The 11,847-nt window shown below is 42.9% G+C and overlaps 1 protein-coding gene across 5 annotated transcripts in view; it reads right to left on the reverse strand.

The window, feature by feature from the left end:
* LOC127005044 (calcium-transporting ATPase type 2C member 1-like) overlaps positions 1-11,847 on the reverse strand; it is a 41,890-nt gene that overhangs the window by 15,730 nt on the left and 14,313 nt on the right. For 2 of the 5 annotated variants that reach the window (XM_050873494.1, XM_050873495.1), the window contains exon 2: positions 3,357-3,413. The exons of the other annotated variants lie outside the window; for them this stretch is intronic. In XM_050873494.1, the coding sequence (XP_050729451.1) occupies positions 3,357-3,389 (33 nt within the window). In that variant the 5' untranslated portion in view covers positions 3,390-3,413. The remainder of the gene's footprint in view (positions 1-3,356; positions 3,414-11,847) is intronic. 5 annotated transcript variants of the gene reach the window in all.

The following is an 11,847-nucleotide window of genomic DNA, read 5'->3' on the forward strand; positions in this document are numbered from 1 at the left end:
ATAAATTACCAACTACCATGCATAATTTGTGAGTAGGTAAGGCTTGAAATTCCATAAAAAAAATCCATATAAAAATCAATAAGCCGTGATGTCAAAGATGGCTTGGAAATGTAAAGAAATGAATGAGTTGTGGCAAGAATAAGCGTTTTTGTTGGTGGCAAGAATAAGCGTTTTTGTTGGTGGCAAGAATAAGCGTTTTTGTTGGTGGCAAGAATAAGCGTTTTTGTTGCGTATATAACAAGTAAATCTGCAAAGGGAATATGTAATTGTATAAAAAACATGAACAAAATATATCGTCACCCTCGTAAAATAATTCCCTAAGTCATTTTTCGGCAATTTCCAGGTTTTTGTCTACGTCAATTTCTCAGCATCATCAGGACATGTCTCCTCCCGAAATTGACCTATTTTTCGGCCACTCCTTTAACTCTTTTAAGGAGCAGTGAGTAGCGGGCTTTTTTTTCACATTTGTTTCATTTTTTTATGCCCTTGAACTGACTCCTCTGCTATATAAAAAATAAAAAAAAAAAAAAAAAAAAAAAAAAAAAAAGTGATGCCCATTTTTTTAGTTGCCTTCATCATTCAGGGTCTGAGTGTTCTAGAATTCGCCTTTCCATTTCTGCCTAGATCTTAAGACAAATGAGATGATGACAGTTCTTTTCTGATTTCCTCAAAAGTAGAAAATAATGACTCGGGTGGTTTGTTTACGAAGGTGACGATATGTAATTGTGTAGAAAACACGAACAAAACATATATATAGGGTGGAACAGAAGGGTAACAGTGTTAGTGGGGTTCTTTGTATCTTCTTTTTTTGTCCCTTGAGCTGTCTCCTTTACTATACAAAAAAAGGGTATGTCCGTATATATAAAAACGAGTTAACATGTACGTATATAACATAGAGCGTAGGGTAGATAGTGTGACGTACGGATATATAAAAATCAAGAGGTATTCATATATATAAAGTAGAACATGAGGACAGTGGTGAAGGATGGGATATGTGTGTGTAAAAATAAATAAATACATGAAAAAAAGGTAAGTAAATGAATGTGAAATGTATAATAAACAAAAAAATCAGATACACACATTAATAGTATAAGGTAGAACACAAGAGCAATGGTGAAGCATGTGTATATGTAAAAAAAAAATAATAATAATAAAAAATAATAATAATAATAATAAATAGGTGCAAAAACAAATAGCTGAGTAACGAATGAATAAACTAAATCGAGAGAGTGCCACACAAGAGTTTTAGTGTGGCATTCATAAATATATACAATAAATAAATGAATAAATAAATAAATAAGTAAACACCAGGTAAACAACACATACATAAGACTGATCAGGTAGCATAATATTTTCTTCAGTTTGTGTTGTAATGTTGTAATCTATGGACGCTGGGAAAACACTTAACTTTAATAGCTAGACGAAACAAAGCTTGGCAACACAACACACAACACAACACACACTAGAAAACACATAACACACAGACAAGCTAGGATAAGGATAGATGGTAATGGTGGTGATGGCAGTGGTGGTGGTAGTGGTGATGGTGTGTGGTGGTGATGGTGGTAGTGGTGATGGTGGTGGTGGTGAATGGCAGTGGTAGTGGTGGTGGTGGTGGTGGTGGTGGTGGTGATGGTGGTAGTAGTGATGGTAGTGGTGGTGATGGTGGTAGTGGTGGTGTTAGTAGTAGTGGTGATGGTGGTGGTGATAGCTAATAAGGTGTTGGTGTAATCTTGCAATGTGTGTGTGTGTGTGTGTGTGTGTGTGTGTGTGTGTGTGTGTGTGTGTGTGTGTGTGGGGTTGATATCATTACAAGCTGCAGCCTTAATTAGCAAAGCATTGATAAGGGTGATTAAGGGCCGCTTTCACAGTCGTTTTGTTTGTTTTGATCGTTACCAATGGCGGCGATCGACACTACAGTTTTCCACGTGAAACTGGCATTTGGGGTAGTGGCGGCTGCAGAGGAAGCGAGAGGTGTTGAGAGTGTGTGCCAAGGTGCGGGGCTAGGCAAACCCCGCAGCCGCCACTACCCCATCGGCCAGTTTTACATGGAAATACTAGTGACGATTGCTGCCGTTGGTAATGATAAAAACTGAGTGACTGTGAAAGCACCCCTAAGAGTGTGATGGGTGGTGGTATTAGTGGAGAGAGAACACAACAGATGAGGTGGAAAAGGAATATCTCAATGTGTGTATGTGTGGGAGTAAGGACAGCTGTGTAGGGGTAAGTAAGAGTATAGGATGCGGCCCTAACATAGCATCAGTGGGCGAGGAGAGAGGAGTGAGAAAGATTAAAGAAGGAAGGGACAGCAGGGGAGGAATATGTATTTTAAGTGTGTATTTATGTATTGATGTATGAATAAGTGTGTAAGAGTGGAAGAGATAATGGAAGAAAGGGTAATGGTTAATGGTAGAAGTAGAGGTAGATGGCGGGGAGGGAGATAAGGCAATGGTAAACAAATAAGCAAAGTGATGTAAATATATTAGGGAGGAAGGGAAGTGAGAAGGGAAACTGGGAAGAAGAGATCCGAGTAGGGACAGGAAAAAGAAGAGGGGGACGAGGGGAGGAAATGTGTAATCCCCTCCCCTCATATACACGCACACACACACACACAAGATTCTGCCGGTGTGTACGAGTGCATGCATGAAGAATCAGAATATCCATCCATCCATTCCATTTTTTTACAGTAAAGGAAGCAGCTCAAGGGCAAACAAATTATATAACAAAAACAAAAAGGCCCACTAGCTGCTGCCCCTGTAAAGCATATAGAACTAGAGGCCAAAAAGAGATCAGTTTTGGATGGAGAAGTGTCTTGGTACTCTCCTCTTGAAAGAGTTCAAGTCATAGGCAGGAGGAAATACAGAGGAAGGAAGGCTGTTTCAGAGTTTACAAGTGAGAGGGATGAGAGAGTGAAGATGCAGGTTAATGCTTGCATGAGGGATTTGGACAGTACAGAGGTAGTCTAGGGTGTGCAGCAGGGCCATGGGAGGGGGGAGGCATGCAGTTAGCAGGTTCAAAAGAGCAGTCAGCTTGAAAATATCGATAGAAGACAGAGAGGCAACACTGCAGAGGAGTTTAAGAGATAGAAGACTTTAAGTAAGAGGAGGAGAGTTGATGAAATGAAAAGCCTTTGACTCCGCTCTGTCCAAAACTGGGTTGTGTGTGTGTGTGGGATATGCATACTCCTTACGAGGACAGACATGGCCTTTGTATATGGAGAGCATCTGGGAGGGGGAAACTGGTGGTGAGGGATCTAAAATACATTCCGGCATGCATATATACAATCTGGGGTGCGTGTGCATGTGTGCGTGAATGAATGAATAGGTACGTGAGAGAAAACGTGACTAGTAACTTACATCGGTCGTGTCATTCTCTTGCTGTTTACTCATTACGGGAGAAAGTCACTAAAGCACCTAAAAAAGAGAGAGAAAAGACCGGATGCCAGAAAACAGAACACCAAGATAACAACCATATCTTTTTAGCATTGACAAGAAATATTATCATTATCAGCAGCAACACTATCACCAACCAGGAGCAAGAAATTAAAAAAGAAAAAAAAAGAAATAGTCAAGGGTAATTTTTTTTCACCATTATCACCAGAAATTGAAAATACCAAGAAGATTAAGGCTGGTATAATAAGACACATTCGCTTCTCACATCAGCTATTTCTAAAGGTCAAATAGTGGGTGAGTTGGGTTCTAATGAGTGCTTCTTTAGGCTCAAGGTACAGAAGAAGGCTCAAACTACCACCAGGGTCATAAAACTACTCCTGCAAATGCCCACAACTCCTATGAAAGCCTTGTCAAATATGTGTTTCTTTAGGTCCATGGTACAGAGGAAGGATCAAACTACCACCAGGGTCATAAAACTACTCCTGGAAATGCCCACAACTCCTACGAAAGCCTTGTCAAATATGTGTTTCTTTAGGTCCATGGTACAGAGGAAGGATCAAACTACCACCAGGGTCATAAAACTACTCCTGGAAATGCCCACAACTCCTACGAAAGCCTTGTCAAATATGTGTTTCTTTAGGTCCATGGTACTGAAGAAGGGTTAAACTACCACCTGGGTCATAAAACTACTCCTGGAAATGCCCACAACTCCTATGAAAGCCTTGTCAAATATGTGTTTCTTTAGGTCCATGGTACTGAAGAAGGGTTAAACTACCACCAGGGTCATAAAACTACCCCTGGAAATGCCCACAACTCCTATGAAAGCCTTGTCAAATATGTGTTTCTTTAGGTCCATGGTACTGAAGAAGGGTTAAACTACCACCAGGGTCATAAAACTACTCCTGGAAATGCCCACAGCTCCTACGAAAGCCTTGTCAAATATGTGTTTCTTTAGGTCCATGGTACTGAAGAAGGGTTAAACTACCACCTGGGTCATAAAACTACTCCTGGAAATGCCCACAACTCCTACGAAAGCCTTGTCAAATATGTGTTTCTTTAGGTCCATGGTACTGAAGAAGGGTTAAACTACCACCAGGGTCATAAAACTACTCCTGGAAATGCCCACAACTCCTACGAAAGCCTTGTCAAATATGTGTTTCTTTAGGTCCATGGTACTGAAGAAGGGTTAAACTACCACCAGGGTCATAAAACTACTCCTGGAAATGCCCACAGCTCCTACGAAAGCCTTGTCAAATATGTGTTTCTTTAGGTCCATGGTACTGAAGAAGGGTTAAACTACCACCAGGGTCATAAAACTACTCCTGGAAATGCCCACAACTCCTATGAAAGCCTTGTCAAATATGTGTTTCTTTAGGTCCATGGTACTGAAGAAGGGTTAAACTACCACCAGGGTCATAAAACTACTCCTGGAAATGCCCACAACTCCTATGAAAGCCTTGTCAAATATGTGTTCTTGGACGGAGAAATGTCTTATAATACGACCCTAAAAGTTAGAGGAAAGAATCATCCTCATCGTCATCATTAACATTATTATCAACCAGAAACAAGACAAGACCAAGAAGAGTAATAGATATAGGTAAAAGAACCATCATCATCATTATCAGCACCATTATATCATTAACTAAGGAGGAGAAAGAAAAGGAACAAATGCCAATAGAAGAAATAGACATAAAAACACATCACTCATTGTTAAAAAAAAAAAAAAAAAAAAAAAAAAAAACTCCCCTTTTCCCTAAAAATAAAATAAAATAAAAGAATTAGCCAAAAAGAAAATAGCCATCACATGAATAAGAAAAAAATAAGATAAAAACTTAAATTAGACACAAAAAAGCCATCACATAAATAATAAGAAAAAAAAGCCATAACATGAATTAGAAAACAAATAAATAAATAAACAGCAGAACATCAATCATTATCACCAGACCAAGAGAAAATGCAAAAATTAAACAGTCGTACCTCAGAATTATTACCACCAGAATAAGAGAGAACATTAAAAGTCAGTCTTAATGTTAGCATATCCATTATCATCACCAATAAAGGAAGATGACATCAGAATATAGCTGCCTGCCACTGCCACCCTTGGGAGAGAGATGAGACAGAAATAGCAACACATCGGCAGCATCAAACTCAGCATCTGTGGAAATCAGTAGAGCTTGTTAGTAGAAGCCTCGTTGTCAGCATTTACTACTGTTAGGAATAAAGATTTGTTAATTAACCCGCTAGTAGTGACGGGCCAAATTTGTGGCTTTACCGTGTAGCAGCATCGGGCCAAATTTGTGGCTTTATCGTGTAGCAGCAACGGGCCAAATTTGTGGCTTTACCGTGTAGCAGCGACGGGCCAAATTTGTGGCTTTACCGTAGCAGCAGTGACCAAATTTGTGGCTTTACCGTAGCAGTGACGGCCAAATTTGTGGCTTTACCGTGGCTTTACCGTGTAGCAGTGACGGGCCAAATTTGTGGCTTTACCGTGTAGCAGTGACGGCCAAATTTGTGTCTTTACCGTCTAGTAGTGACGGGCCAAATTTGTGGCTTTACCGTGTAGCAGTGACGGGCCAAATTTGTGGCTTTACCGTGTAGCAGCAACGTGCCAAATTTGTGGCTTTACCGTGTAGCAGTGACGGGCCAAATTTGTGGCTTTACCGTAGCAGCGACAAACCAAATTTGTGGCTTTACCGTAGCAGCGACGGCCAAATTTGTGGCTTTACCGTGTAGCAGCGACAGGCCAAATTTGTGGCTTTACCAGGCCAAATTTGTGGCTTTACCGTAGCAGCGATGGGCCAAATTTGTGGCTTTACCGTATAGCAGCAACGGCCAAATTTGTGGCTTTACCGTGTAGCAGATGACAACCAAATTTGTGGCTTTACCGTGTAAGTGACGGCCAAATTTGTGGCTTTACCGTAGCAGCGACGCCAAATTTGTGGCTTTACCGTAGCAGCGACGGGCCAAATTTGATGGTTCCAGTCTATCTGCAAAAATATAGTAATAATAAACATAGACAAAAAAAAGTAACTAAATAAGAAGTAAGAGAGTAAGAAAGTAAAATTTTACACACACATACACTCACTATAAAAAAAATATATATATCATTGACAAGTACAGTGATGGAAAAAAAAAATTGAAGAATTGATGAAATGATTTGATGGCAGACTGATGAGAGGCAGAAAAATGAAGACTAAACAAGATGAAATGATTCTGTAATTGATTAAAAGGTAAAAAATGGTTAAACTGAGGAAATGAACTGATGAATTAATGAAATGAAATATGAAGAATTGATGAACTTATCTGAGAATGAACAGATGAAATGAATTGATGACTTACTGATAAACAAAGGTAAAGAAGAAAGGAGGAAAAGAAGGAAAACCAACACTCACCCTTCGTTAACCTGCCCGCCCTACACCTACACCTTCCCACATACACTAAACAGGTGATCAGCAGCCCCTCCCATACACCTGGCACACCTGTGATAAGGGGGAAGGGGGGGAAGGGAGGGGGAGTGAGTGAGTGAGTTACGAAATAAGTATGAATTAATGTGACAGAGAGAGAGAGAGAGAGAGAGAGAGAGAGAGAGAGAGAGAGAGAGAGAGAGAGAGAGAGAGAGAGGAATGCAAGGGATGGTAAACACATTAATCAATAAAAACTACACACACACACACACACACACACACACACACACACATACACACACACACACACACACAGCTGTCCCTCGGAATGCAAACAGGTTTTGAGCTGACTAAAGAAAGTAAATATCAATGTTGTTACGTCCACACCAGGTGAAGCACATTGCAGGTAAGGTGGTAAACTGAGGCAGACTGACTGACTGACTGACTGACTGGTTGAGGGGGTGCCTGAAAACATGGCTTATTGAATAATCGACTGAATTTGTGGATGATAACGTGAAAATTTTTGGGTGAATGACTGACTAATACATTGACTGACAGGCTTACTGAATAGATGACCAATTGACTACTGACTTAATATATGGATGAAAAGGTGACTGAATTCTTGTGTGATTGACTGACTGACTGACTGGTTGACTGTATGTATGAGGTTGACTGACTGACTGGTTGACTGTATGTATGAGGTTGACTGAGTGTTTGGTTGACTGACTGACTGACTGACTGTATGTACGGTATGAGGTTGACTGAGTGTTTAGTTGACTGACTGACTGACTGCCTGGTTGACTGTATGTATGAGGTTGACTGAGTGTTTGGTTGACTGACTGACTGACTGACTGCCTGGTTGACTGTATGTATGAGGTTGACTGAGTGTTTGGTTGACTAACTGACTGACTGACTGTATGTACGGTATGAGGTTGACTGAGTGTTTGGTTGAGTGACTGACTGACTGACTGCCTGGTTGACTGTATGTATGAGGTTGACTGAGTGTTTGGTTGACTGACTGACTGACTGACTGCCTGGTTGACTGTATGTATGAGGTTGACTGAGTGTTTGGTTGACTGACTGACTGACTGCCTGGTTGACTGTATGTATGAGGTTGGCTGACTGCCTGGTTGACTGTATGTATGAGGTTGACTGAGTGTTTGGTTGACTAACTGACTGAGTGACTGTATGTACGGTATGAGGTTGACTGAGTGTTTGGTTGACTGACTGACTGAGTGACTGTATGTACGGTATGAGGTTGACAGAGTGTTTGGTTGACTGACTGACTGCCTGGTTGACTGTATGTATGAGGTTGACTGAGTGTTTGGTTGACTAACTGACTGAGTGACTGTATGTACGGTATGAGGTTGACAGAGTGTTTGGTTGACTGACTGACTGACAAACTAGGTAATCTCAGTAATTAATTATAAAAAAAAAACTATTAACAACTTACTATGAAAAATAACTAATAATTGACTAACTGACTGACTTACTGACTGATGAACTAACCGACTCATTCTTAGTTCTAATTCACAAGCACATTTTCTTGAAGCAGGAGAGAAACGAAGAGAAAGTACTGACTGACTGGATGACTGACTTACTGACTGGCTGACTGGGTGTAGTCCTCGGTGCATGGCTGAGAACGAAACTGAGCTAAGATGTTCCTCACTACCACTAAAGTCCTCCTCCTCTTCCTCCTCTTTAGAATCAGTCAGTCACAATCATATCCCTTCCTTCTTTCCTTCCTTCCTCCTCCTCCTCCTTTCTTCACTCAACCATGCCGCCTTCTTTCATCTCCTCCTACTCGCGACGTGGAGGAGGAAGAGGAGGAGGTGGAGGAAGAGGAGGGGATGACACACACACACACACACACACACACACACACACATATGCACAGTTGCCAGGGAAGAGTACCCACCAACCACATCGATTCCACTAACACACACACACACACACACACACACATACACACACACACACACACACACACACACACATACACACACACACACACACAAGAAAAAGCGTACCTATCGTGACGGCACGCAAGATCTAAACACGCACGCACGCACGCACACGCAAAAAAACATCACTGAACCCAGCTAAAAATAAACAAGTAAATAAAAATAAAACACGAAAATGAGAGTAAAGAAAAAAAAGAAAAGGGGGGGAAGGGGGAATATCTGGTGTGTACAGGTAAACACGGTGAGGCGATAAGACAGGTGAGAGGAAGTAATTAACACAGGTAAGGAGAGTACTATAACATCACGTGACCACCTCTCTCTCTCTCTCTCTCTCTCTCTCTCTCTCTCCACACACACACACACACAAAAAAAAAAAAAAACTATCGGTGTATTTTTCTGGTCGGCGTGTTTCGTGTGTGTGTGTGTGTGTGTGTGTGTGTGTGTGTGTACGCGTCGATCCCACAAAGACTATAAAACGCACACGTGTAAGTAAACGAATGTGTGTGAGCGATATAACGCCGGGTACGCACACACAACACACACACACACACACACACACACACACACACACACACACACACACACACACGTAATCTAGTCACGAAAGAAGGAGGGAAGGAGAGGGAGGTGAGGAGGAGGAGGAGGAGGAGGAAGTATTGGAGGAAAGGAGGGAGGAAAGGAGAAAAAGCTGACACATAATGAGGATTAGGGCGCTTGTCCAAGGAGGAGGAGGAGGAGAGGAGGGAGAAAAGAGGCTTAGAGGGGAAGAGTTGACAAGGAGAGAAAGGAAGAGGAGGAGGAGGGATAGAGGAGGTGAGGGGAAGAAGCGAGGAGAAGGAAGACAGAGGGGAGGAAGAGGAGGAAGAAAGGGACGCGTGAAGGGAAGATAAGCAGTTGAGTGAGGGGAGGAAGGGGAAGGGGAAAAGGGAGGAAGGGGAGAGGGAAGAAGAGGGGGAGGATACAAATTGGGAGGGGAGGGGAGAGGGAGCACATGAGGAAGGGGTGAGGGGAGAGGGGTGGGGGAGGGAAGCGTAAGAGGAAGGGTGTTGGGGAGAGTGAGGGGAGGAAGGGGAAGGGGAGAAGGGAAGAAGAGGGGGGAGGATACAAATTGGGAGGGGAGGGGAGCGTATGAGGAAGGGGTGAGGGAGGGAAGCGTAAGAGGGAGGGTGTTGGGGAGAGTGAGGGGAAGGAAGGGGAGAAGGGAAGAAGAGGGGGGAGGATACAAATTGGGAGGGAGGAGAGGGAGCACATGAGGAAGGGGTGAGGGCAAGAGGAAGGAGGGGAGAAGGGAAGAAGAGGGGGGAGGATACAAATTGGGAGGGGAGGGGAGCGTATGAGGAAGGGGTGAGGGAGGGAAGCGTAAGAGGGAGGGTGTTGGGGAGAGTGAGGGGAGAATAAGGGGAGTTATGGGTGGGGGTGAAGGGAAAATAAATCCTTTTCCCATTTCTCCCCAGCTCCTCTTCCCCTTCCTTTCCCTTCTGTACCATCTCCTCTTCTCTCCCCTTCCCCTTCCTTTCCTGCCATTTCCCCTCACCTATCCTCCCCTTCTATCCCTCTCTATCCTTTTACGATCATATTTCCCTTTCCCCTTCTCCCCATCGTCTTCCTTCCCCTCTTTTTATCCCTTTATCCCCTTCCCTCCCCTTCTACTTCTCTCCCTTCCTTCCTTCATTCTTCATCTTCCCTTCCGATTCTCTTCCTCACTCTCCCCTTTCCCTTCTTATCCTCACTGTCCCCTTTCCTTCCTCTTTCTTCCCCTTCTACTCCTCTCCCTTCCTTCATTCCTTCTTCATCTTCCCTTCCGATTCTCTTCCTCACTCACCCCTTTCCTTTCTCATCCTCTCTGTCCCCTTCCCTTCCCTTCCCTTCCACACTCTCCCCTTTCCCTTCTCATCCTCTCTGTCCCCTTCCCTTCCCTTCCTCTTTCTTCCCCTTCCCTCCCCTCCTTGCTAAGTCAGAAATATGCAGCAAGTCTTCCAGAAATATGTGCATCGATGTGTTATGATTTGGTTTAAGGTAACTGAGATAACCAGGTGAAATTTCAAGGTGTTCGATAAGATTAGCATACACACACACACACACACACACACACACACACACACACACACACACACACATACACACACACACACACAAACACACACATAACCTTCAGAAACTATATAATTAAATTTCCAGATGTTTCAATTCAAATATCGGTCCATAATATTCTAAAGCTGAAAATACCATTAGCAGTAGTAGTAGTAGTAGTAGTAGTAGTAGTCAATACAAAACTACCTAAAAATAGAAATAAAAATAATCTTCATGTTATCGAGACAGACAGACAGACAGCAAGACGGAGAGCAACTCAATACACGTCTCCCATATTGACCAGGAGGAGGAGGAGAAGAAAGAGGAGGAGGTGAATTAGATAACAGCACTCAACGAAATGGAATGAAACACACACACACACACACACACACACACGCACACTTACATCAATAACATACGTACACAACACCACCACTACCACTACTACTACTACTACTACCACTACTACTACTACTACTACTACTACTACTACCACTACTACTACCACTACTACTACTACTACTACTACTACTACTACCACTACTACTACTACTACCACTCTCACCACCACACACACACTCACCATCAACACCAACAACAACACCACTTCGCACCTCGCAACACCACAACTCAACACCACGAAGGACCACACAACACTACCTCTTCTCACTTTCTAACACACCACCATCATCATCACCACCACCACCACCGCCACGTGTCACCAGCATTACTAAGGGAATGATGCAACTCACCACCACCATCACCAGAATCACAACCACCACTAAATATAAATGAATAGAGACTTTCAGACCCCCCCCCCCTCTCTCTCTCTCTCTCTCTCTGACCCACCCACATTCACACGAGAGAGAGAGAGAGAGAGAGAGAGAGAGAGAGAGAGAGAGAGAGAGAGAGAGAGAGAGAGAGAGCTATCTTGCCCCTTTTCTTTCCCCTCCTTAACCAATTTCAGGACATGATTACAGGAGGAGGAGGAGGAGGAGGAGGAGGAAGAGGAAGAGT

Source organism: Eriocheir sinensis, chromosome 29 (assembly GCF_024679095.1).
Source record: "Eriocheir sinensis breed Jianghai 21 chromosome 29, ASM2467909v1, whole genome shotgun sequence".
Lineage (NCBI taxonomy): Eukaryota > Metazoa > Arthropoda > Malacostraca > Decapoda > Varunidae > Eriocheir > Eriocheir sinensis.